Source organism: Anser anser, assembly GCF_964211835.1.
Source record: "Anser anser genome assembly, chromosome: 1".
NCBI lineage: Eukaryota > Metazoa > Chordata > Aves > Anseriformes > Anatidae > Anser > Anser anser.
In genome coordinates, this window is record NC_139720.1 from 87,835,751 (window position 1) to 87,863,029 (window position 27,279).

The 27,279-nt window shown below is 44.7% G+C and overlaps 2 protein-coding genes across 14 annotated transcripts in view; one reads left to right on the plus strand and one right to left on the minus strand.

Moving 5' to 3' along the window:
• The window catches only part of POU2F1 (POU class 2 homeobox 1), a 117,411-nt gene extending 101,598 nt beyond the window's left edge, over nucleotides 1–15,813 (plus strand). For all 13 annotated transcript variants that reach the window (XM_083820509.1, XM_083820516.1, XM_083820507.1 and 10 more), the window contains 3 exons: nucleotides 681–1,026; nucleotides 1,849–1,937; nucleotides 3,150–15,813. In XM_083820509.1, coding sequence (XP_083676635.1) covers nucleotides 681–1,026; nucleotides 1,849–1,937; nucleotides 3,150–3,460 — 746 coding nt within the window. In that variant the 3' untranslated portion in view covers nucleotides 3,461–15,813. The remainder of the gene's footprint in view (nucleotides 1–680; nucleotides 1,027–1,848; nucleotides 1,938–3,149) is intronic.
• Nucleotides 15,814–17,020: 1,207 nt separating this feature from the next.
• Nucleotides 17,021–27,279, minus strand: part of CD247 (CD247 molecule) — a 53,686-nt gene continuing 43,427 nt past the window's right edge. Inside the window, exons 2-8 of the mRNA XM_083820538.1 lie at nucleotides 26,607–26,713; nucleotides 24,659–24,712; nucleotides 23,218–23,301; nucleotides 22,521–22,556; nucleotides 21,436–21,492; nucleotides 19,658–19,699; nucleotides 17,021–18,146 (exon numbers count right to left, since the gene is read on the minus strand). Coding sequence (XP_083676664.1) covers nucleotides 18,081–18,146; nucleotides 19,658–19,699; nucleotides 21,436–21,492; nucleotides 22,521–22,556; nucleotides 23,218–23,301; nucleotides 24,659–24,712; nucleotides 26,607–26,713 — 446 coding nt within the window. The 3' untranslated portion in view covers nucleotides 17,021–18,080. The remainder of the gene's footprint in view (nucleotides 18,147–19,657; nucleotides 19,700–21,435; nucleotides 21,493–22,520; nucleotides 22,557–23,217; nucleotides 23,302–24,658; nucleotides 24,713–26,606; nucleotides 26,714–27,279) is intronic.

Genomic DNA, 27,279 nt, shown 5'->3' on the forward strand with positions numbered 1-27,279 from the left:
TGGGTTCTATTGCCCAAATTTCACATAAAATAGGTTTTTGATTTTGCTTTATTGCTGTGCATAATGTGAAGATGTCTCAGACATTCATAATCTGCTTTGCTGCAACTGGAAAACAGGAAAGAAAAATGTTTTTATGACAGATAAAGAATCTTTGAGATATCGTACATTTGGCTTTTGTATGTTGGTTCCAAGTGTTCCTCTTCTCTCAATTTAAAAAAAAAAAAAAGGCTCCTGGGCTGATTTTCCTTGTCCCCACATTAACCTCTGCCATTTTCCCCTTAATATTCTTTAGAAAGTCTTCCTTTATCTCAGTACTGGTCATTCGAGTATCCCAGGACATTCTTGTAATTGCTCCTTGTTACTCCACTATGAAAGTTCAGTCTTTGTGACCATTTGGTTGACTTTCCTGGGGATAAAATCAAAGGTGATAGTGAAGTGAAAGATGTTAACCTTCCATTGCTAGCTTCTAGAGCTCCTCAGCCTCTTCTTGCAGTGTCATTTCATCGTAGTCTGAGCACCAAACTCAGTAGTCCTTTTCATTTGGACTCAGGGTGCTTCTTGGACCTACATGAATGTGTATTTGTCTCCTTTTCAGTTGGACATACAGATTCAAGTGGGTAGTGGTTTCAGCTCAATTATATCTGGTTTTTGTACCGATCTAACCAGACTCAATCTTCTAGGCACAACAGAAACCAACTCCAACAACACAGCAACAGTGATTTCAACAGCACCTCCAGCTTCTTCAGCAGTGACATCACCCTCCCTGAGTCCTTCCCCTTCTGCCTCAGCCTCCACTTCAGAGGCATCCAGTGCCAGTGAGACCAGCACAACACAGACAACCTCCGCTCCCTTGTCCTCCCCTCTTGGGACCAGCCAGGTGATGGTAACAGCATCAGGGTTGCAAACAGCGGCAGCAGCCGCATTACAAGGAGCTGCACAGTTGCCTGCAAATGCAAGTCTCGCTGCCATGGCTGCTGCAGCAGGACTAAACCCAGGCTTGATGGCATCCTCGCAGTTTGCAGCTGGGTAAGGATGAATTTTTCACACTCTAGCAAGTTAAGTGACAGGAGAGGAAAGGAGAATTCTTGGAATAATTTGCATGGGCTTTTATGTATTGCTGTTTTCTGGTAGCTCACTCGGCAATTCTAGTGTCTTTTACCTGAAATTCTGAAGGTTTACTTACAGATAGACTTTGCCATTCCCGTCGAAGTACACAAATACTGTTTTCGTTTTACAGATGAAAAAGCTGTGTTGCAGCAACGTTGTGATTTGCTAAGTCATCCATCCCACTGCAGAGCTTGACTTAAGAGCTGCAACTTACCGATGAATCATAAAATCAACTATAGTGGAGAGCTAGCCTAGATCCACTTCTCACCTCTGTATTCATTTCTCCATCATGATCAAGAAGCTGTAAAAGATATATAAGATGTATTGGTGAAGTTTTAGTTTTAAAAAGCATTGCTGTGAAAGATGACTCTTTGTTTCTTCATTTCTTCTTGACTGACGTCGTTTTTATCTGAATCTGGGAGGTGATGATAGCTCTCTAACAAGTTGCAGTTTCCCCAGAATACCTTACAAGAATATTTTACAGCTACAATCAAAACAACTCATGTAGTTTCAGTGCCTGTACTTCAGGCATATTGCTAACCACACAGCTGAAAGGCCATATCTACTCAAGACATCATCAAGGAAGAACTAAAATAAAGACTAGAATTAGGCCTTAATCTTTGACACCCCCCCCCCCCCCTTTTTTTTTTAACATGATGGTGTACTTCTGAACAATGGACACTTTTTTTTAAAAGTAATGCTTTGTCTTTGTTTCTTCTTCTATGATCTTGCTTCCTGCAGAGGTGCCTTACTCAGTCTCAATCCAGGGACATTAGGTGGTGCTCTCAGCCCAGCCCTGATGAGCAACAGTACACTGGCAACTATTCAAGGTCAGTAGTATTCTTTTTAATGCATCTCCATCGTATGACTTGAATTTGTGCTTTATTATTCTCTACCGAAAAAGAGCACTGGGCATAAGTGTTATAAGAGTAAAGGTTTTTCAAAATTCAAATGCCCAAATACATTTTATGTATCACAGATTCAAGAGCAGGTACAACTTCAGAAAGCGGGTTAGAACCATGTATGATCTTGTAGAGATCCACAGGAAGCCTTTAAGATGCCGCATGTGATCTGGAATTTATTTTGTTATCCTCCCCGCGTAGGCATAGAGACACACGTGTTTCCAGCAGGTTAGAGATTTGTGTTTTACAGCTGTTCTAATGTAAACTTGAGTAGAGTTATGCTGTTTTGAGGTCTGTAGGAGGGCAGTTTTGAGCAAGACTTGATCCTAAATTCTAGTCCCCATATGTCTTTTAAACAAACAAACAAGGAAAAAATATCCTACCTCCCTAAAGTCCTTATGTAGAATTTTAAATCCATAAATGCGTATTCAGAAGAGTAAAGAGTTTTGGAAGTGCCATGCAGCGTAATGTTTCCACTGACTTTAACAAGAGTTGTTCTCAGTTCGTAGTTTGTCATCTGTAAAAACTAGATGGTGCAAGTGCCTAAACAGCTAGCTAACCTCGTGTATTCATATATTTTCTAAACTAGCTTAACAAATTTTATTTGCAGGGTACAAGAAAAAAAACATTTCATAAAGTGTCACACTTAAATCTAGACCATAATGTAAGGCAGTGAACCCTGTAGCCTTGTGAGAGTGAGTTGTAACCATGGTTATATGTCAGCGTTTAAAAAGTTATGCTCAAGGTTACGTGACTTTGCGTTCATCTTTTGATACCTGTCATTTCATGTGAACACACATCTCAACCCTTTCCATCACAGGTTACCTGAGCGTACAGGTTTTCTTTGGCAGAAAACGTAGACCAGTGTTCTGCCTAAAGAACTGAAGAAAAACATGATGGAATTAAGAGCAGATGACAGAAGCATCTTAGTATCTGCAAGGTCTCATCCCCTCTTCATAAAAAGTTGTTGTTTCAAAAAAATAAATAAATAAATCAGGTACCTGTGATGACTGTCATTAGTAGTAGAGAGCACTCCCATCAGAGAAATCAAATGCAGAGACCTGTTGCTTTTAGGCACATTTTGCATTATTGCTTACTACTAATGTTATCTCCTCCCTGCTTAATGTTTCCCTTTTTTAGCTCTTGCATCTGGTGGCTCTCTTCCAATAACATCACTGGATGCAACTGGAAACTTGGTGTTTGCCAATGCTGGAGGTACTCCTAACATCGTAACTGCCCCCCTGTTCCTGAACCCTCAGAACCTTTCTCTGCTCACCAGCAACCCGGTTAGCTTGGTCTCTGCAGCTGCAGCCTCCGCAGGGGCCTCTGGACCAGTCGCCAGCCTTCACGCCACCTCCACCTCAGCCGAGTCCATCCAGAACTCTCTCCTCACGGTGGCCTCTGCAAGTGGGGCCACGTCCACCACCACTACTGCCTCCAAGGCACAGTGAGCCGGGCTGAGCTGTGCTGCCAGCAGCCTGCTTCACTGTGCGGTGGGATTGGCTGCCAGCGGGGTTTATAAACTGAAAAATGTGATGGGCATCCTCTCGCCGTGTTGCTGGGGACAAGGGAGAGAAAGAAAAAGATAAAAAACAAAAGCAAAACAGGAAGGATTTAAAGCTGGGACAGACATTTGCCTAATTTTATAATAAACACTGTCTTTTCAGGATCGCTTCATGGATCGGAGAACTTTCTAACCAAAAATGTAAAAAAAAAACAAAAAACAAAAAAACACAAAAAAATGAAAAAAAAAAACACAAAAAAAGTGAAAGGACTACTTATCATTTCCAGCAGTCACAATGACAAGTTAAGGTGGGTTATCAACTCAAACATAGGAAGGGGATTTCTTGTTTCTTTTTGGTCTAAATATCTTTCTTTTTTAATTATCATTTTATTGGTCTGTTGTACAGGCCATTATGTCATACAAGGTGTTTATAATCGTATCAATCGTGTTGGGGGTTCCTTTCTTAACTGGTACAATTTAGGCAGGCCTGTATTACTGGTGTATCTCTATTATTATTATGATTATTATTATTATTATTATTTTTATATATATAGTTTGGACGCGTTTGTCTTCTGCTCCTGGATTATTTTCAGCGAGCTCCCACACCGGGGGGGAGGGCGGGAGGGTGGAGAGGAAGAATGGAGCACAAATAGACTGTCCTAATCTTCTGGGAATGTTCTGAACAGTTTCCTCATCCTTGAATTTGTCTAATGGCTACTTAAAGGGGTCAGAAGAGTTAATTTCTATCACTTGTGCAGGAAGCTCAGTGTAGCCATAGAGATCATGGTGTGCAAACTTCCAGGCTGGTCTATGCTTTTAAGCAGAGGTAGGAATTAGTTCTGAACTGCAGTTCTCCTTCTCTCAATTATTAGACGAAATGGCCAAATTTTGCTCTTAGCTTTGTGTGCATGTTCTCTCTTTCCTTCGGAGAGTGGGATTTGACCTCCTGAGTCTAGATTGTGTGGTATACTGATGGCTCTTTTGTTCTGTTGAATTGATTTTGCTGTTAAGAACACACACAAATATTTAAAAATGTCGAGTTACTCAAGCTGATTGGCAGTATATAAAGCAGCCTTTACAGTCCTAGATTTCTGACAGATGAAATGGTGCAGGATTTCAAAATGTCAGACTCTCACTAAAAATAGCAGTATTCCTCTCCATTTACTTCTCATGTTTCCAGCGTTGCATTTAGGAGAAATTTCTAGTAAAAAGCGCTTCTGGCTGCAAAACACAGCAGCAGAAACCATCGGAACAGAAGCTGCCATCTTTGATGCTAACACAGTAGAGTTGACTCTGGGGCTTTGCACATACCTTGGTGATCTCATGGAGCGTCTGAGCTGTGATGCTGCGAACTACGTAAACATACGGCAATAAGCATCTCTGACCGGAGCGTCAGGACTTACCTGCCACCATAACTACCTTTTTGAGGTTGATTCTGCTCCATGTAGCAAAGAATATCTGCATGGATGAGGAAGAATAATGAACTGTACAGAAGTTAGATCTGTATATTCTTAAATATACAATCTAGTATCTTAACCAAAAAAAATAATTTTAAAAGAGAAGACTGGATCACTGCAATGCAGTTCACTTTGAACTTTCCATTCCTGATGGATTTAAAGGTTTCTGCCATGTGTATAAAACTAAATTTCTTTTAGCTAGCAAGGTTATTAGAAGAGTCCCTTCCTCCCACCTGCTTTTCTGTTGTCACTAGAGTGTTCAAAAATAATGAGCTAATGCAGCTACGTTCATTTTGTTGATGATTCAGGGGGATCCTGGAGCTTCTCGTCCAAGATCCAGAAGGCAGCAACTTTAAACTACATATGCTTTGGTTTGCAACCTGAGCGTTGTGGGATTTGTGTTTGCACTCAAGTGGCAGAATCCCTTATCTCTCCCCCCCCACCGCCATGGTTTTGCTGTTCATCTCTAAATCTCCACCTTCCTGTTTTACTGAATATTTAAACCAAGTACCCCAAAAAACTTCAGAACTAGTGAACTGCAAGCAGGGAAACTAACAAATGTCCGTCCACCGTTTCTAATGTGTTTTTGATTTTTTTATGTTTTATTTTTTTAAAACTAAGCTTGAACCAAAGTCAATTTCTAGCAAGCTGCTGTACTAATGGACTAGTTTGTATAAGTGCAGTTCAGATGCAGAGAGGCGATAGATGCTACTGACAATTTCTTTTTCATTTGTCTTTTGTTTTTATTAATTTTATATAAAAGTTGCTGCTTGTTTTTAATCTTTTTTTTTTTTTGGTTGGTAATTTGTATTATCCTTGGGGCAGACTCTTAACTTGATTTGAATTTGTTTTCTTTTGTTTGATGTGTAAATAGAATGGCAATGTCAGGGGTTTGTTAATCCAACAGGTCCCACCCTCATCCCACCAGTATGGATAAATCTAAATATTTTTGATGTGTCTGATGTCTTTATGACTTCAGGTTGCACAGAAGACTTTTAGGGCTATGAATAATACTGCATACATGTAAATTTCCCACAGTAATAGCTTCAGAGCAGAAAAAGGTATAGCTGGGTGAGCTTCAGGGAGGTAGGGAAGAAGTGGAAGAGGAGATGCTGGTACCCACTATATTGGTCTGGAGGCCGTAGCGTGGGCTAGTTTCTACCAAAGGAATGCAAGTCCCATGGGGCTTGAGTTCAGTGAAGTAAGAGGATGGGGAAGACTGCAGCTATAGATGTTCATTCCTGAGTCTGAAAGTTCCCACTTACTTTCACACCTGTGCAAAAATAGGATTTATCAGGAAGCTTTTTTTGTTAAAGAGAGATACTGTCGGTCTTTTCTCCGATGTATCTTCTATTCCCTAGTGATTTTGTGGCAGGGTGGGGGCATGGCCCTTGCATATATCTAGGAAACTCAAAGAAGGGTGGGCCTTAATCAGCATAAAATCCTCTCTCCACAGTTCAGAGAGACTGTGCCATTAGCTGTCTAAATGAGTTTTCATGTCCCATTCTTGCTGGTTTGTGGCTGGGAGAGGGTCTTGTTGAGTACATATCTGGAACACTAATGCAGCTTGGATGGATTATTTATTATAAAAATCTGCTTTTTTTTTTCCTGACTACCTTTGCATTGGTCACATGGCTTTGGTGTGAGCACCTTAATATATCCCCTTGCCCTCTTCCTCTCTACCCCGTCACCCTCTCTGGGGCCCAGATTCCAGGGAATTTCTTAGCAAGTCTTTTTCTGAGAGAAACTGGAAACTCAGAATAGCCACATATCCGGAAAGGGCTTGATTTTGCTTGCGGAAGCTGACATAAAACGCAAACAGCACATATCCCCTGGCATCAGTCACCAGTGTGCTTTGGTTAAACCCCAATGTGCTCTGGTTCATTTTCCTAACACATCCTAGTGACTGACTTTTGATCCTGGAGCCTGCTTCTCATCCCTAGCAGTGTTTTGTCTCACGGGTGCTGGCAACCTCCAGTCTTTGGGTGAAAGACAGAAATCAGGTGTACGTCTCTGTCTGGTTAGAACAGGACGCATACGCGACTTCAGAGCACAAAAGGAATGTGAATGAGATCAAGTACTAGAATTAAAGCTTCTTTTTAAAATTATTATCATGCTAACAGCAGAAATTGATGCATCTGAAAAGAGATTTTCTGTGCACAGACCTAGCAAATAGGATCTTTGTCTGAGTTTACCAGTGTTTAAAATGGAGAATTATTGTCCCAGTAGACAGTACAGGAATGAGTCAAGGACTTGTATTGTTGCAAACTGGCTGACAGTCACAGGGCATACATTTTGCAAACAGAATCAGTTTTTTGCTCCAGTGAGGCAAAGTAGTGTCTCTGATTGCAGTGTCAGTGGGTTCATATGTTGAACAGAAGTGATTTTCTGTTACGTGGTCACAGTCATAAATTCTTACCTTTGTTAGGGGAAGATTTTCTCTGAGAACGTTAGTTTCTAGGGCGGTTTTTTAGCTGCATGCTGGTACCTTTGCTCCTGTATTGACTTGTCAGCCAGGATCACAAGAAATTTTGGAGTGTGTTAGAAAAGGATAATAGCATCTCTCTTTCTGAGCTCTGTGCGTCCGTGTTTACAGGTGTGAAGGTTATTTTTCATATTTGCAATGCCAAAGGATACTTGCAGGAAAAGAGAGGTTGAAAAACTCTCTCATTTATAGCCAAGGACAGTTAGCTCAAAAAGCGAGAGATTTACAGAGCCACAGATACCCTGGAGGTCTGGAAGAAAAAAGAACAGGCAACGGCTTCAGGGTGAGGTGTTGTAGGCTGGTGATGAAATTCTTTCTGTTAGGAAAATTTATTCCAGTTTGTCTTCAGCACAGTTGAACTCCTCAGAAGCTGCCCTCTGTAGTCACTGTAGAATGATTGGTGAACAGATCATTAAAAGTACACAGAGATAGTGCTGCTTACAAGAGTCATATCTGTCTAAATCTCCTTAAGAGGATTTCTTTTGTTTCTGAGCTATTAATATGTATTTGTCTGAATAGATTTTAATTTTACCATGTAGCTTTGAAGTGGTGTGTATGTGCATGCACTCAGAAAAATTGCTGGGATGACAGCATGCTTGTTACATGCAGAAGCACCTGGTTTTTAAGGGATTTTTATTTTGTCCAGCCAAGTGGCTCGTGTCACTTCAACTCACTGTTCAGTTTTTATTTGGGTAACTTGTGATGACTCATCATTGCAGCACGACTTCTTCAGATCCTCTGCTTCAGTAAATAGTTGTCAAAAATACAAGTTAAATTGGATTGAAAAAGTAATTTTGCCAAGAATGAGAAATCTGTGCTCTGGTGAACCTTCAAGGAGAACATACTTGAAAGTTAGTTGGATCTCCATGTAGGAGTGTGCTGCTGCTATTGCTCAGCGGTTGTCTGAGTGCTACTGAGGTTTGCCTTGCAAGGGAAAACTAAAATGCCAGAATATTAGGAGGAAGACAAACGTTCTGATGGCTTGAAGTGTGGTCCTTTTAGAACATCAGAAGCTTCAAGTTTGCATTTTATCTTTAAGTGAACAGGCTGACAAAGATTTTCAGCAAAAACAGTGTAGATCCTGAAGTATTTCCAGCTACAGCTTGTGATTTGTTGTACCTTCTAGGGTTAATAAGGAGGATGCCAACACTGAGCAAAGTAGCTATCTGCTGGTCTTAACACACAACAACATATGTTCTTGCATAGTATGATAGCTTTTCATTTGGTCAAGAGCAGTCCCTTTCCTCTATTTTACTCCTTTTCTTATTTTAATTTAATTTAATTTTAATTCCGTAGTGAGCAGTAGATGTAGACAAAAAATGAATACATCTGATCTTCTAAAAATCTTTTATGAAAATTAATTCCTTTAAAAACAAACAGAAACCAAAAAGCAAAAAAATAAACACTTATGCTCAGGGGGCAGTAAGAGAATGGCTGTTACTGAAACGCATTGGAGAAAATTCTCCATGTGCATCCATTGCAACAATTTATTTTAAAGTTTTTATGCTTTTTTAACTTCTCTTGCAACTACATCCTGATGTTTTAGTTTGTTCTAATGTCACCTCTGTAAGCCTTGCAGTATGCTTTGGCTCATCACGCGTTTCTCCAGCTGTTACTGAAGGAGACAGCAGTGTTAATTCCTTAACTCTGTGCATGTTCCTATGGAGCAGCTTTCTTTAAACAGAAGTTCCCTCTTTCTTTAGTATAAATGGAGCATAGTATCTGTTACAGCTGCAACCATACCATAGATACTCAACCAAAGCATCCGATTTACCTTAAATACCAATTGATACCTTAGATAAAATTTTACTTTATGATATTCTTAGAGAGATGAGTAGCTTCTCGTGGCCATTAGGTTGTCTTGGGCCAGACAAAATAGCCTGTCTGGCCCAAACGTTCAATGATACTTGGTTTTAAACCAGAAGTTTAAAACGTAGGTCAGTGTATTGCCAGGTTAGCTGTATTAAAGGTCACTATTCTTATTCTGCCTGAAACGGTTACATGATATTTATCCACAGGGCATGGGTACGCCTGTTGGATTCACATCTGCATATTGGCTAGGGTGGAGTGTTACCAAAGGAGCAAGCTAACCTGCTGCTCCCCACTGGACTTATGGTTGCCAATCCTCACATAGCCAACTCAGAATATTTTGTATTTTTGTAACAATACCTCTTCTTACTTCTCCCTCCATTTCCAAAATACTATAGCAATACAGGATTCAAGATGGGTAGTTGCAGAGGTTCTGCTCTTTTCAGTCGTCCAATCCAACTCCTGTTGCTGCTTGTGAACCTTTCTCTTTATCCAGCGGGGAGACTGCTAGAACAGATTTTTGACAGCGACTTTGTCATAAAGGGTGCTGCAGCCCATGCCTTTGGGTTTTGTTTTTAATGAGAGTGGAGATTATGTAGAGAGATGTCACTGGGCTGCAGAATCACATGCTCTGCAAAGCAATGCAGAGCTGGTAGTGGACTCGTGGCTTGCAGTTTCTTAAAATGCTCATATCTTCCGCTACACGTTCCAAGCAGTACGGGGCTCCATGCATGCCAGCAAAAGTCCTTCCAGTGCGTTTGGAACGACAAAAAGAGGAGATTCCTGTACTTACATATCTTTGCAGACAAACTAACACAAGACAGTGCTTGGTCTTCTTTCGGCATACGTATCTTCATCCAGCTCTCCCGCTTCTCCTAGTAGGCTCTGAGTGGGTATCTTCTTACAGCTGTTGCCCCCTGGGATGCTGTTAGCAGGGTGTTAGGAAGATTGCACTGGACTTACAGATAGTTTTACTGTGGGAGAAGGGAAGAGACACCTTTTAGTGGAGTAGACAGATACGGTCAGGATATATCAGGTACTTCTTTTCTGACCAAATTCCCAGTAACGGAGCAACCACTGGGGCTGCTTTCTGTTCAGTCTGCGCTGCTAAGAACCGTCCTGCATTGGAAAAATCTGGGCCCCCTCCCATCCCCCCCTTCCCTTCTTGTTCCTCCCCCATCTGTCCTCTGTGGAAGGTAGCACCATACAGCTCTGAGAACAATACACGTGGGTAGCAGCTGGCTTCTGGCACCTTCATAAAATACCTCAGCATAGCTTAGCATTGTCGCAGAACTGGTTTTAAACTGAAAAATCAGAAGAGAAAAGCAAACTTTATAAATAGTGGAGATAATTTTAGCTGTAGAGTTTAGTTGAACTGATGTTTATTATGACTGATAAACATGATTATGCTGTATGTATTTGAGATCCTGTTTATAGGTTACAACTTTATAGGGTCGGGTGGGTGCGGGTGGATGTCGGGGCAGAGCGCGGGGTTGACTGTGTTAGAAGGAAAATGTTTGCTCATGAATTTTTTTCCTTGTATCTGTCTTGCCAAAGGAAACATTTTGTCGCTCCTGGGTTTGGGATTGTTGTTCGGTTGGTTTATCTGTGGTCTAATCTGCAGCACGGCACGTGGTGGCATGCAGGTTACTGGTTGGGTTGCTGTTCAGGGTCCTTTCGAGTGTGCGCACACTTCCCTCCCTCTTGGCCTTCCCTTACCCTTTGCTGGGATCTAAAGATTAGGCAATGTGTGTTCGGGAGGCTCGGGGGAAAGAAGATGGCTATACTGGGTTAGACCCCACCCAGGTGTAAATCTGTTTCAATTAGTTGAGTTGCACCAGAGCTGAATTGGGTCCATTGTGTTTAACTCCGGGGAGGGCGAAGAATAGTTGTCGCATCTTAATCTATCTGGGAGAGCAAAAGTGAAACAGGTTCCTTTTATCCCCCGTGTCTTGTTACTGAATGTAGGGCTTGTAGTGCTTGAGAATAGGTGGAAAACTTTTTAAACACTTCCTTTTCTAATAGCAATGCTAATCCTGTCTAGACCAAAAACTATGAAAGAAAAACCAAACTGAGAAGTGAAAGCTAACCTACTCCTGACACCTGGCTGGTGTGCCTGAACGGGTTGAAATACTGTGAGACTGTTGTGGGAGGGGAGCTCTGAGGGTTGTTTCGAGAGGGAGTGGGTCGTTCTCCTGGCGTGTCTTGGCGTTGCGGTGGGAGCAGCAGAAGAGCGAGTGATGCTGCCTTGGTAGGGCTTTGTGGCCCTGCTGTTCGGACCCCAAGGCTCCCTTCTCATTTCCCTTCAAGGCTTATGGCACGGGGGAGAGGGGGGCGCATGTCTGTGTGTGTGTGTGTGTGTGTGTGTGCAAGTGCGTGTGTGTGCCAGCGTGCGTACCCCTGTGTGGCGACGTAGAGAGGAGCTCGACTCCGCTGGGGCGGGAGAATTCCCAGTGGCCTCGTAGGGAACCAAAGGCACTGATAACGTTGTCAGCTCTGCTGTTTTCAGAGCGGGTAAGAGGAAAAGCTGGGTGGTTTGTTGTTTTGTTTTGTTTTGTTTTTTGAGCTTTGGGTCAGTGTCCCTTTCTGTAAGGACCTCATCTCTTGTGGGTACTCCCACCTTTTCTGCATAGAGTTGCTTTGGCTCTGTGAAGACAAACTGCGTGTGGGGCTTGCCCAGTGCTGCAGGTCTTGGGCTGATGTTGGGATACAGTCAGGGAAAACTGTTTCTTTCCTTCGTGTGTGGAAGCAGTGTAGTCTGAGGTCAGAGTCTGTTCAACAGCTTTTGCAAAGGGTCCTCCCCTTAATGGGGAGGGCCTCAAAGACTCCTTTCTTTGCTCCCCAAAGTAGCCTTGTACATGTTCATGTATCATGCTATTGGGCTGAGTTGTTTTATCAGTGAACTTGGTGAGCTCTTGTGAAGAAAGGGAGGGAGGAAGGGGGAGAGGCGGATTGTCCAGCTACTCTTCCTCCGGACACCAATCGGGTTGCAGAACTTCACTGAAAGCTTTACTAATAGAATTGTTGTTCTGACATTATGTAAAAGTGGTATTAATATTGTGTGACTTTTCAAAGAGCTAGTTAGATTTATAGGTAGGTAATAGGGATATTGAAGAAATGACTTCTCAAAGAAAAGAGCACTTGGAACAAAAGAAGTGGAAAACAAGGTGTGCTTTAAGGAAAACAAATCTGAGGAAGGAAATGAAACAGCTTGTGGGAGGCGAGGGAAGATGAGACCCTTTGGCGTTCTGGGGGCTCAGCCCCAGAACTGGAACATCCCCCCTCTGCCTTATCTTATCTCTCTACCAAACAGGACATTGTCAAGTAGCTCAGACCAAAATATGCTGATCTGTCTTAAAACTGTTCCTGTCTGCTGGTGGGTATCTCCCTGCAGACCTTTACATAAAATCATGAAATACTTGATTTATCAAGGTAGCTTCCCCTTTCCTCCCAAAATTCTTTCATCTATGGTAGGCCCCGCTTCAGGATTCATATCGCCTTTGCTGAATTTTGTAGCAGCAGCTACATAAGCCCTATTCTCTGAATGTGGTAATGTTGAGTGTGGATGAAGCTGGCATGTTGCGGTGCTATAGAAATCTAAAATTATCGAGCAGTAGGAATCCTAAGACATTGGAAACTGTGTGCCAAGGGGCAAGCGGTGGCGATCCCACAGCCCCCTTGAGAAATAATCAAGGATGAGAGCACCAATGACAGTGTCCTGAGAACAAGGCAGTTGAGACAAAACCTTGAGTTCTTCCCCCATCCACTCTCCACGTGTCGGCCGCAGTGATCCTGGTGCTGCCTGCACCGAGCGAGTCCGAGGGAGCAACGCCGCAAGGAAGAGGCGGCGTTGGGCTCCACTCCCCGCGAATTCACAGGGAGCTGGACCGGGCCTTCCTTCGAAGCAGGGAAGGGAAGGAAGGGATGGCTGCAGAGCTGCCCGCGGGGGCTTTGAAGGGGGCTGGGGCCGCGCTGGCTCCTGCCTCGTGTGCCAGTGGCCGTGGGGAGCACCCACGCGGTAGCTTCTTCGTCCCCGCCAGCGCCGTTGTTCCATTTCCTTCCTCTGTGGTAGTGTCTAAGGCTAGGTGTGAGTAGGTGTGGGGTGTTTATCCACCACAGGTACAGGAGCTGTCGTATACCTCATTTCTAACTCGTAACTGAGTAACTTGCTTTAACTTTCTCCAAACCCTACAGAGTTGCCAAGTCTGCCCTCCCTCCTCTGATGAACACTGAACTCTGGCCTATAGCACCCCGTGACCTGCAGCCCGGGGAGCGACCCCCTTACGCCTCTGAATGTCGCTGCTTAAAAGCTACTGCAAAGTGAGGGCAAATTGCAATCGTATCTTATTTCCTTTGGTTACAAGGGGTCCTCTTGATCAGTCTGTGAATATCCGCCCCCCTCCCCTCCCCGCGGGACAGGGCCACGCCGCCCTTCCCCAGTCCGCGGGCGGTCCCCCAGCCCCCCGCTGCAGACACGCTACTCGCTTTCCGACACGACCAAAAAAACCCCGAACCCAAGAAAAATCTCCAAATATTTAATTTTCTTCTTTATTATTTGACAATCCTGTATCCCTTCCCCACTGCCCAGCCTGGCCAGAAGCTGCCTCCTGAACCCGTTCCATCTTTATTTGAATGTAGTTCCCCTGCCCCCTGGGAGAGAGAAGCTTTGTCAGGTCACGGTGGCTGCTATAAGTCGGGAGGGGGCGGTTTCTTTGTTTTGTTTTGTTCTTTTAAAATTTCCAGCCAAAACCAAAGATTTCCTAATGATTGTATAAACTCAAAACAAACAAACAAACCAAAGACAAAGGGCGTCTTCAGCACCAAGCCCACCTGCGAGGCCGGCCGGTCGCTGGGGGGCACCTCCCGAGGCCTCGCTGGGAGGGGGCTTCGCAGGTGGGTTGAGGAGCTGAAGGCTTGGGTGCAGGATTGGCTGCTCTGCTGGGTGCTTTAACCCTCTGGGGGCTGGGTGACGTTGATTAATACACGCTGAGGTGCACTTCTGAGCTTCCCCCCTCCCCCCGTCACTGCTTGGAAGAGGCTGTCCTGTTGTGAGAAATCCCTGAAAGAAGAAGAAGAAGCTTTTCGTTTTCTCCTCTAGCTCCTTTTTTCTAGATTTCTTTTATTTTTGCAGCACCACTGTGCAACTATGCATTGTATTTCTCAACCTTTTATGCTAGGTAGATGCCTGTGACTTTTTAACTTTTTGGGGGGGGTTGCAAATGGAGGAACTTTTTACATGGATCTTTTTAATCTCAGTTGATTGGGGGGTGTTTGGTTCTAGGGTCATACAAGCTCTATCCCAAAGCAAAATCCAAATGTTAATATTATTAGCCTGATGCAGATACCAAAGATAATTTCTTTCCTGCAGAACCTTAGACTTGTGTATTAAGTACGATTACCCAGCACTTGCATTAGTCTAACCTCAGTAATTCCAAAGCTTAGATGTATATTTTGGTATATTTCTGGGATATTAAAAAATTGTCGTTTAAATTCTTGTTTGTTTCAGTGTAATGCTCTTAAAGTCATAGCATGGAGATAACTGAACTTGTCCTATTCTTAGTAGTTTGAAATAATAGTATTTTTGTATGTTTTGGGTGTGTCTATGTATGTATTAACATAACAGTTTTCACTGCCTAGGTGTTCATAAATAATAAAAGAAAAAACTAAGGGTTTTTAAACTGTACATAATATTCCATGAAGAATTTCCACCAGACCGCCAATTCGGATTGCATTTTCACTGACGGCCGCTCCCAACTGGGATTCTTTCTTTCTTTTTAAAGAGACAGCATATTCTTTTAATTATTTTCCCATGGACCTGAGGTTCTTTCTCAGAGTAAAGGGTTCTTCAGTGTTTCTAAGGGATGGGCCAAAGAGCAAGTAGCTTAAATTTTGTTTTTCAAAAAAATGTTTAACGCGTTAGTTTGAAAACTAACCCTCTGTATGAAGAATCGGGAGTCGAAGAACAAGCCCTTTCCTCTAAATCTGGCAGTAGTTTTCAGAGAGACGATGTGAGAATGACTGTAGTGTCTGGGCAGTCCCTTTTCGCTTCTTTTCGAACTAAGACATTTTCAGTCTTACTTGTGTAACTGCTCTGTGCAACCGCCTGCTTACTCTAGCTTGGAGTTTTTTCTGTTGCCCTTCCTCATGTACTGCATTTGTACCTTCAGGTCAGCAGAACACTTGAAATTGAGGGCCATGTGGGAGCACCCGTACCCAAACGCAACCCAAGCTTTTCTTGAGACTGAAATGTGAGAGTCCCGCACATTTCAAAACCTTGCTGATCACACTAGGGGTGAGGAGGAAGGTGAAATGCTGTCTCTTTAAAGATGTCCTTTATTATTATTATTATTATTATTATTTTCCCAGTGGTTGCCTGCAGATAGCTGTAGGCATTGAGAGATTGTGTAGATTACAGTAAATCAGAATGAAAAGGTAGATTTTGTGTAGATGCATTTGTCTGCTGTAATTTTTTATATATATTAAACTTACTGTAATTGTACAGTTCATTTCTGTTGTAAACATCATTAAACCATTTTCCAAGTGTTTTAACATGTATGCACTTGTTCGTGTTCTTTAAATGTGTCAGGGAAGGCTAGTTCCCCTTCCCCCTGGTGCACCAAACTGGGCCAGGAGGTCTTTCATGCGCTCTGTCTTGTCAAAATGTAGGTGAGTCCAGGTTTTTGCACTCTGCTTGAAGCTGTTTTCTGCTTCTGTATTACGAGTTCTCTCCTAAAAGAAAAACAGCTTCAGTTGCTTCCTGAACGCAAAGAGAAGACTCAGCTGACACCTGCGGTGAGTGTCCCCAGAACAAGCGCTGGATGTGTTTTGAGATCAAGATCCCTTTAAAAGAGCATAAAGGTGGTGGTGTTTTTTTTTTCCCTAAGAATTTATTCCCCTATGATGAGTGGTTGGCATTTTAAGACTGTTGAAACTCTCAGCTTCTATATCTTGCAAATATGGTAACATGATTTAAAAAAAAAAAAAAACAAAAAAACAAGAAAAAGACATTTTCAGTACTCATTGTTCTTGCATCAAGAACAAGAGTGCTTTGCAATAGCAAATTTACCAGCTCAGTTGTCTTAGATTTTTCTTGTCACTGCAGAAAAAGAACAGTAAGGAATCTCAGAACTTCTTTGTGAGACATTCATTGCCAGGCATGTGATGTTTACTTCTTTTTCTTTTTTTTTTTTGCACTAATTTACAGTCTCTGAAACATTATTCAAGCGATACAAGCACTGAATGCAGATACAGTTTCAATGCTTAAGAAGTTAGGCACAGCCTTGTAATTTGTATTACAGCAATTTCAGCAAGTCTTCGTGCTTCTAGCCTAGTCTTGTAAGAAGTGGACGTGTAACCTCACCTAGGCAGCTCCTGTTCCCCCAGTTTTGCTTTAGCTCTTCTCCCTCTGTCTGGGCTGATGACCTATGTTTAAATAACCTTTATTTTGCAGGGCTATTTTTCTCCTTGCTGAGTTGCTTACAGGCGTTCATCACGCAGTCTTGTAAGTCAGTCACTGGCAAAACCAAGGATGCAGCAAGAGGTGAATGTCGCTTTTATACTTGGGCGTAAAGCATTTTTCCAACATGACTTCCCACCACCTCCCAGGATGCGTGTAGACGCTCCTGTTGGAACACCGTCCTCAGCAGCCTGCCTGGAGCCTGTCCTGCTGCTACTTGGTGCAGGCAGCCTGAATGGGTCAGCTAACGAGCTCGTACCATTCCCGCAGCTGTTTGCTGCATGCATGCACACACAGGTCTTTGACACTAACTTTATTAGTTCATCACAAATGCATTACATTATTGAATTGTTACCATTTTGGAATGATACCTGCATCTTTTACAAGTAACCTGATGATTTCAACTGGTTTTAAAACTGCATTTACATTGGCTTTTGTACAGAGAATCTGTTGCCCAGACATGAGTTGTTTTGTTTTTCTGACATTAGCATCAGCACACAAATTCTTACAAGGGGAGACTTCTGCAGAGATGTTTGTAGGTGTTGTGAATGTGAAGGGGCAGGAGTTAGGCAGACGCGTGCTCCAGCCAGATGGAATTCTATAGGGTGAGGTTTCCTGGTTTTCCCAGTATTGCTTTTTTTATCAGAGTCCATCCTCCTTGTTTTCACTGCAGCAGGGAAATCGCTCACAGGTCACCTGGCTCTGTTTACCTCTAGGTGCTGCCTGAGTGGTGATGCCACAACCTGATTTTTTGTGGGAGCGTAGCACTGATTTTCTTCATACTGAAGAGCTGGCACTGAGCCTCTGTCCTTCACTACAGTAACACTGCGTCACTTTTCACAGTTAAAGAAAAAAAATTGTCCCCCCACTGCAGCAGTTTTTGAGTGGTAAATTTAAAGCAGAAAGTTTAGCTGGCCATTGTCAAATGTTCTTAAGATAAATACTGCAGGAAATAACTACAGCCTTATCTTTACAAGGGTCTTTAAATGCCTTGAAACTGCAATTACATGACTTGATAGCCCTGGAAGGTAAGTAAGAGCTACAGAAAGAGCTGCATTAGGTATGGTAGGGTCCTACAACACAAATCTTACAAAAATCAGCCTAATAGCTACTATTATTGGAAATAATTTTACAGATATGTACATTTTAATAGCTAAAGCTTGCAGTTGCATGATTCAAGAGGGAAGGGAGAAGGAACTGACCAAGTCCAGACATACTCCCTCTGTGCACCAGCCAAAGTAGATCGCTGCACTAGGAAAATACATGGTGCTTGTTTTGGATGAAAAAGGCCTTCACTCATCTCCTCCCCCAGAGCATGTGGGCATCTCTCACTCTTGCCCATCCCCTCTGTGACCCCTGCTTAGCGGGGCGGCAAAGGCTGCATTTGGAGAGCGTCATAGGTGTCCTTGGTCGCTGTACTGAGCCCCTGAAAAAGAGAAAAACAGGTGAGGTGAGTGTTTTGTTCCCCCTAGATGACTCCCTAGTCAGGAACAAGGTGGCAGGGGCTCAGTAGCATACTTTGGATTTTTTTCTTTTCCCTACAGAGGTTTTTTTATTCATGAGTGTTTCCTTTGTCTTGGTATGGTGTCAGTGACCATCACTTACCCAAAGGCAAGATGCATCCTAAGTATCTGTTATGAATGTTTGACTACAGCAACTCATTTTAACAGGTTATGCAGATCTTTACAGTACATTTTAATTGCACATTATTGACTACTAAGTGCTAACTAACTGATGCTAGAGTGAACTTTGCCAACTAAATGAACAGACATCACATCATGAAAGTTTTTCTCAGGACTTCTCTGTAATAATTTGGAAGGGCAGCTGCAGCTCTGGGTAAGTTGGCTATGGGGCTTCAGCTGGCTGTGAACCCTGAGGAACGCATCCCATCGCCCCGCTTCCTGCGCTGCAGCAGTCCCTCTTCTGACAGCCTGCTCCTGGTGCTGGTAAGTCAGCTACGAAGCGTGCGAGTTCCGCGTGTGTATCCCTGCTGCCTCTGTGGCACGTACTGCTCCAAGAGTGGAGCAGTCAAAAATGGGGCAGCCACAGGTCAGCCCAAAAGGCTGCCAGAGCCAAGGTAACTGGGACTCTCAAGACTGAAGATATAGCAAGAGGTATGGCGATTGCTTTTAAAACTTCTAGCTACCCTTCCCGCCTTTGCTATGAATATTTAGCTCTGCTCACAAATATGATGAATATTTGTTGAGTACATCAATAAGATAGTGCTCCTTATCTTAGTAGTACCTGTGACTATCTCAGGAGAGCAGGTTTTGAAGAGAGGTACCACTAGTTACAAATGCACTGCATTAACAGGAAAACTCCCTGGCGTGTGCTGCATCAGGACTTTTTTTTTTTAATGTTTTATTTTTGTAATGTGATGTCAGTGGCAACATACAGGCTTCTACAGGATGTGAAATGCATTTTGGAACAATTTTGCATGATGTCACAAATAAGGTGTCGTGGTGGGCTCCTTGCCTTCTGTTACGTGTGGGCAACGCAATGCCCCCAGTGCACTAAGGGTTGATCAGTTTGTGCTCTGCACGCTGTAGTGAGATGGGCTGAACCACTGACACTTGGAGTTACAGCAGCTGTTTGGCAACCTGAAGGTTTCCACTTAAGCAATAAGCAATTCAGAGCCCAGACCACATGCATCACCTGCCATAGTCCAAGGTGATTCTCCAAGCTGCAGGACTGTGGAGATGGTTCCTGACAGTATTCCTAAATGAGTTTTCCTGCCAGTTGTATTTAGAACATGCAGCCAATTTTGACAAAGTCACAACAGTGTGGTCTTTGCTCTGAACCTAAGTAAATATCCTCAGAAAGCCGCTTCAAAAGCTCTGCCTCATCATGCACTGTGAACCGTGTGGTTAGTATCTGGAGGCTACAATTAAGCTGTGAAGATAGATGATGGGAGCAACTGCTGGATGTGTTGCCTACCTGGTAAACAGCATCGTTCCCTTTCCCTCGCCGTCTCTGATGCTTTGGGAAAGAAAAACAAGCACAGATTAATGGGTGCTTTTCCTATTACACAAAAGTAAAGAAAACTGACTGTCCCCATCCTACGCTGAGGGTCGGCAGCTGCGCTTGGCCAGGTCACCAGCCTCTGCGCAGGAGGGAAAACTTGCTGGCAAGCACCTTCTAGCCTGAAGCAGCCCAGACATGCTGCCTGTCGGCATTTGCTGCAAGGGCTGTGGAAGGTAAAAATGGTGATGACTAGAAACAAAAGGGAAACAAGGTTTGACATATTTTCCTGCCATCCTGTTATAATGCTGCTATTCCTTTGATTTGCTGTAGGTACGTAGATTTGGCAGCATTCCCACAGACACCTGTTGTTCTATGAGCTGAGGGCACACCCGAAGGAAAGGGCTCTGTATTTTTTGTTGCTACGTCAGCTGGTGTCTGAGTGACTCTGCCCTCTCTTGGACAGGCAGGGGGAGTAAATTAAATTCTCTGTCACGTGTTCTGTGAGCGGTGAAGTTCATTGCAAGCGCAGGTAACTCTGCCTGAGGCCAGTCACAGTGGATTCAGTACAGGAGGTACAGGGGCCGTCATGGTACAAGCAGATCGCACCAACAAAGTGCAATCTTGGCAAGCTTTTTGTTCCCCTCCCCACCTTGCAAGTAATAGAAACGTTTCTAAACAAGAACATGGTGAGACTTCATAAACTCATAGCTCAAACTGAGCTTGAATATGGCAGATGGGCATTTCATAGAATCATAGTATTATGATGTATATTCAAATATATAATAAAGAACACATATACAATTCCATAAGGAATTATGATATATATTCATATCATTCAAATCATATTAATTTAGAATAATAAGGAGGGGATTAAATGTCAGCATTGCTTCTCCATTTTTCAATAGTAAACTTTCCTGTGAAATCCCCTTTTTTCACTTTTCAGCAGGAAATGAAAGGTTATATACAAGACACTTTGACTCAAAATATAACCTGTATAGGTCACAGCAATTTTTCATTTTGCCATAAACAGCATCCCAAGATAGTTTCTTTTCAACACAAGCACTTTGTCTACTAAACTAAAGCTATGGCTTCGTTGCTACCTTTAGATGTGTTCCTTTATAAAAGTTCAGGAAAGGATGTGGGGGAAGGGGAATGTTCCCCCAGTTGCTTGTCTGAAGACGAACAAGAAGGTGCCTGCACATTCTGACTTGTGGTTGTAAGGCAGACCACTCTCAGTAGCCCGTAGGAGAAACCATGAAACCCCAGCTCTGAGCTGTCCTAGAGGAAAGTACTCAACTGATGTGGGCTGCTGGGCCACAAGCTTTGCGGCCCTTGAAATCAGGCATTTCCTTCAAATATTCCTCATTCCTTTTAGAGGATAACTGCAGTAACTTAGATGTTTTTCTGTCAAAAGTTGCAGTGTTTCCCCTTGATATTATTCATTCTGCTCAGGGACGCTGCTGCTTGCCTATGGGCTGTGCTTCTAACCCTGAGGGCCATGAACCTTACTGTCCGATCTCTACCTCGTTTCATGGCTGCTATAACTCTGTAGTTACATATCTAATTTACTGCTGCATCTGACACGCTGGTTGCTACAGGAAATAGATAACTGTGCTCCTCGGTAGGTGCTGTGTAACACTGGAGCTTCCTTGTGCAACCAGCTACAAGCAGCCTGGCCTACCAGTCTGCAAGGGAGCAGCAGTGAAAATGCCTCCTCCCAAGCTTTCATCAAAAAGGACAAGAGTACTCACGTCTCCTTTCTTTCCAATTTCACTGTATGCCTCGCCCATCTTGTCCTTCTGCAGTGCCTGGAAGCATAGAAGAGGAGAGAGTCAGTGTTACTGGAAAAGCCAAGCCAGCCCCCGGCTGCCTGTACCCCACTCCTGCACTTGTGGGGTGGCCTTGCCTTGTCCCAACCCCAGTTCAGAAGTTCCACGTTTCCAGTGAAGGAACAGTGGCAGATCTCGACTGATGTGCATTGAAGTATACGCCATGCACGACCAAATCTGCTTAGCAACACCACGGGATCTCAAGACTTTTAAATGAATATAACCCTGCACTAGAACAAGTCATTTATCCACATCAGTGCCGCATGCTACACCAAAGCTCTCCAAAGAAAATCTTTAAGCAACATTTGCTCGGGAGGCAAAACCAAACGTGCCTCTCAGGCCTAGGGAAAAGGGGAGTCTGTAACGTGGCAGGGTGAAGGTTAAGAGGAGCTCTTTCTTCATCCATCCAGGGAAGCAGTGCCCAGCTCTTAGGACCAGCAGTGATCAGAGCTCCTCATTCAGTAACGATGAAGGCCGGACTTCGAAATGAACTCATTTCTCAGCAAGCACTCAGAAAGACCCCGAGTGAGACATGAGTATCCATGTTTCTATCCTTTGGAGCACAGACCAACATGTTCAGCCGGCATTAAATCTATTAAATTAAGATGCTCCTAAGCAGCCGCTCTTAGCAGCACTGGCATTTGCCCTGTGTTAGAGAGCAGCCAGAGAGGGTGGAGAACAAACAGATAAAATACTGCATCATCATTCATATGGGACAAAGCTTGGTTAATTAAGCCCTACTAATGGTTAACAAAGGAGTCAGCAGGTATGTTGATCCAAATTCTTTCCCCCATCTGCCCAGGCAGCCCACATTTTTTTTTCTTGGCGTTGAGAAAGGCGCAGAAATTTTCAAGCATTCTGAGAAAAAAGAATATCTTTGAAAGGGGCTGTTAAGTTGAACCTAAGCTGAAACAAGGCAGGGAGAAAAAAAGTCTTCTGTGAATTAAAAACTCCTCTTTCCAGCCATCCCCACCCTCTACCCCCACCCCTTAGCTCTCTCTACTCACACTATAGAGGGTGTCCTGGGGGTTCTTTCTTCTCTGCTGTAAAAGAAAGGAAGAAGGTTGCTTGTGTGTGCCTGTGCATTTGCTCTAAGGCATGGCTACAGCTCTGTGAACAAGTGACAAGTACAGCCCATCCTGCCTCCACCCATAAGGCTCCGTTAAGACAACACATTCTCCAGAAAATTGACTTTACTAATTGGTAAAAACTTAGCTCTTCTCTGTTTGATACAGCTGCCACCTGCAGGCAAGCCCTATGTGCCGATGCAGAAGGGTTCCCCTCCCTCTTCCTTTGAAGCTGTCAGGCTCTGCAGCAGCAGCAGCAGTTGTTTTGGCAGCTGCTCGACGTTGCTGGCACTCGTTTGGCGGCGTCACGTGCGGAGCGCTCTCGTGAAACACCGGCTCCCGCCTCGCCTGCTCCGCATCCGCCCCAGGCTGGGTGTCACTTCCAGTCTGGGTGTCTGCAGGCTCTCAGCGACGTGATGGGGGCACCAGGGGCACAGATCAAAGGGAGAGGGGAGGTTTTACTTCTGTCCCTGCCACGCTGCCTGCGTTACTACACAGGTTGTGCCAGTCCCTCTCAAGGAGGGCACTGGTGCTTTGCAAGAGGGTGCTGAACGCCGGTGCGCCTCAACGGCGGTTAGATGTGAGGAGAAAGGAACCAGATTAAAAGAACTAAGGGGCGTGTGTGGGAGGAAGTTACCTCATGTCTCCCGCCCATCTCAGGGTCTGCACCTCGCTTTGCTCCCAGAACATCATATTCATCTCTGTGCCCACGAGACAGTTTCTGAAACAAGAAAGCAAGCAGCAGTGATGGACATTAAGATCATAAGAAAACAGATTTGACTTAAGAAAAGAAAGTATGCCCAGCTTGAAGTCCAACTTCATGACTATTGTAAGTGAGCTGGAAATTGGTTTTACCCCTCAATTTTTGCCCTTCTGTCAACAAAATTGTTTGCAATGAAGCTATGGAAGCCTCTAAGAGTGGTCTGTGAAGTACAAAACTGCAAGCCATCACCTCAAGAACCTTTCCTAAGCAGAACAGAGCTGAAAATGGGAGTGAGAGAGACAGATTCTGATTGCCATGCTTTCTCTCCCACTGGTGATTGAAGACACAAGAGTTTAATTACTTATTGCAAAAAGGCAAAGGTGAGATTTTTGGGTCAGAATAGCACATTTCTTCTGTACACAGAGCGCGTACGCCAGTATTCAGTGCTATTGAAAAGGTGACACTTTAAACTGAAAACAGAACATTAGTTTTCATACATTACAGAGTTAAACAGTGGCACTCATCACAGGATGTGGCTATGGTCAAGAGCGTGAGAGAAAAAAAACAAAATCAAGGCAACCAGACACATAGCCAGCATTTAATGCTACCATGAGTGAGCTGTTTAGCTAGAACGAGAGTCAGGATCTTGTCTCCATCCTCTGTCGCTGCAGGGACAGCCTTCCATTGCTGGCTACAATTAGGGCATGGCAGATGGGGTGTGCCTCCATTTCGGCCTCACACAGCAGCTCTCGTGCTGTGGGGCAGCAGGAAAGCTCAGGGACAGAGGCAGCAGGGCTCTGGTGACTCAGCCTCCGTGCTTCAGGTGATACAAGAGCTGCAGTTGCCCAGGCCTGCAATGCAGCTGTCCTGAGCATCTGCCTTCTCCCCAGCCCTCATCAAATAGCACCAGAAACACTGGTGGTGGCAACACCAGCTGCTGCTAAGGCATATTCCTTAGGAAGGGTGATCAGAGAGCAACAACCACCCGCAGAGGAACAGGCACGAAGACCGGAGTGTGCACATCATACATAACAGTCTGCACACACAGCTCCTGTTGGCGTTACATACCGCAGTGCAGCCTCCAACACTGTCTGGGGTCTTGGTATACCTCCAGGTTGGTGGACAACATCAGGAACCTACAGCCCATACAACTAGCATCCAGCCAGACAAGCGACAAGAGGAGCTACGCCCTTGTCTGGTTTTGTTTTTGCTCCTCCCAGCTGCTGTGCTGCCTGCTTGGGTGTAGTGCTTTCATTAGCTGGTTGATCCACTGTTTCTCAGGTCCATATACCATTCACTACATATAAGTGCCCCAAAAGGTCTGTCTGGATAGAATGATTTGGAAACAAACACACACAAAACAGTTGTTACTTACATTGTACACATCATCCTGGCCAGGCAGCTGCTGTGGTTCCTGGGCCTGGGTAAGCTGGAAGAGAGACCGTACTGTGAGCAGAGACAGCGGCTCCGTTCAGTCCTTTTGTTCATAGGATCACAGAATCATTAAGGCTGGAAAAGACCTCCAAGATCATCAGGTCCAACCATCACCCTACTGCCAATGTCACCCACTAAACCATGTCCCTAAGCACCACATCCAACCTTTCCTTGTTCGTCCTCTCCTACAAGTTACTCTCATCAGAAACTGGGCAACCCACACCCAGCCAGCCCACGGCACTGACAGGGCTACAGGCAATAGAGGTCATTGCTGCACTGGCACTCCTCTCTGCATGCCAGGCTGCTCCCAGAAGACAGGCCCTTTTACTTGCAGGTCACAGCAGCTCGCAGCTCTGCAGACTTACATTAGCCCAGGATTCTGATGGGCACAGTGAACTGGTGTGAAGTCTTATTGAAAGACTTATTTTTTTTAAATTAAATTTTGTAGTAATTACAGTTTACCTACTCCACACCTTTTCCAATGAAAGTGCCGCTCTTTTCACTGAACCCTTGGCAGGGCCAGTAACGTACCAAGCATCTAACCCATGTTGCTTGTAACAGAGCCTAACTGTTCACACACATTGGCCACGTAGTCCAGAAATAAAAAAAACGTAACAAGGTTGCACCCTTGGCAGAGGCCACAACAAACAACTCCCTGGGCCAGGAAGCGAGGTGAGAGATTCCACAGCTTCGAAGATTTATAAGAAGTTCTAGGTTTGGGTCAAGACAGGGCCCTCCCCAGAAAATGCCCCACCGGCCTTCCGGTGCTGTAAGACGATGGCATTTCAGCTACAACGCCTCTGCTGCTTTTGACTGAGAGACCCCAGCGTAACCACAGATGTGGCTTTCCTCCCTCGTTCTGCTTCCTTCCCTCCTGCAACAGCTCACTTTGCTACAGCTCGACGCTACGCGCCGTATCAGCAAACAGCTGAACGCACCAGGGCAGCGACCATGCCCGGGGCTGAATGAGCTGGGGGTGAGAGCGCTGCTGCTGCAGCAGCTCACTGCTCCACGTTCACACTTCTGGTTCTGTGGAAGCTTTGCTGAGCCCTCCTGAACATCGCCACGGGCAAGGTGCGGAGCTCCTGCCGCCAGGCACTGTGCGCACGCTGTGTGCCCGAGTGGCTTTTCCCTCCAGCAGCCTCAGAAAGACTTCCAGCCCCAGAGCAGTGTTTTCACCCGTGCTCAGGATTTATACTGGCAACAAAAGAGCTGCTCCTTCACCAGCACTGAGTTCTGCCCATTTCCGCCACACATCCTTCCCTCTGAGGTCAGTACTGGCTTTGCAGGCCTGAGAAACGATCCCACTGCAGGGCAGGTCGGGCGCTAGCCCAGCATCACCCTGTCTCAGCCACAGCAGTCGCTGGATGGGAACAGCCCATCGGGCATGTCCATCCCATCCCCCAGCTCCTCTCCTGTGGTCCTTGAGGTTCTACCAATCATTTGCATCATCACATTCGTGCTATCAGACATGTCTGACTTCTTGAGATGTTTTAATACTTCCTTCCTGAGTTTGGCATTTATATATCCTGAGTTTTCTGTATGTCCTCTGCCCTATTTCCAATGGCAAAGCCACATCGCCACATCGCTCTTAACAAACCATTTCCTAGCTACCATATCCAGAATCTCTGACTGCATCCATAATTGTGGCATCAAATACTCTTACGTAGTATGTACACTTCCCCTCCATTCCTGAACCCTCAGAAAGAACTCACCCAAATTACCCAGGCTGGCACCAGAAAAGGAGAGGGGGAAGAAAAAAAAAAAAAAAGGAAAATCAAAATGTCTTATTCTAAGACATACGCTTCTTTCTCCACCTCCATTTTCCAGCTCAGCCCAATATGCTTGGGCCACAAAAGCCAAATACGTCACTGTTTGGTTAGACTGACCTTAGCTTTCACAAAAAGGGCCGTCACGATGACTGCATAAATGAAGAGGAATCCATCCAGTATGTAGCAGAGCCTGGGGTCCGTCAGTCCAAGAACTGTTACAGCATCTGCACAGAAAGACCACAAACATCACCAAAACAAGGCCGTTTGTATCAGTGTGGCAGTGCTCCTTAGCACTTTGTAAAAACACAGCCAGTATGAGGCCAAGCCTGTCTGCTTGTGAAGGAGCTGGAAACCTGAGTGAGAGTCAGAGCATAAACGAGCTTGGAGGGGACCGGCAGAGGTCCAAACCCCTCTCTGAACAGGGTCCGTCAGCCCAGGCTGCCCAGGAGCTCATCCAGCTGAGTCAGGGCACTTCTAAGGGTAGAGATACTCGCAGCCTCCCTGGGCACCTGCTCCATGGTCGGACCTCTCAGCCAGCACAGGACGTTTCCCCACGTGTAGAGCCCAGGCACAGAGAGCAAACACAAGCTCTGCAAGGAGATAACCGAGGTCACACCACAGGCACTGCAAGAAAGCCTCACACAGAGCCTTTGCTGCCTGGGTAAACCCCACGGCATCTCCTGCAGGGGCTCGCTTCTGGGGCTGCTTGGGGATTCCTTCGTCAACTGAGAAGTGGGTGCATGGGAAAATACGTCAGCTCTCGTTTTGGGGATGCTGGAGACCTTTAAAT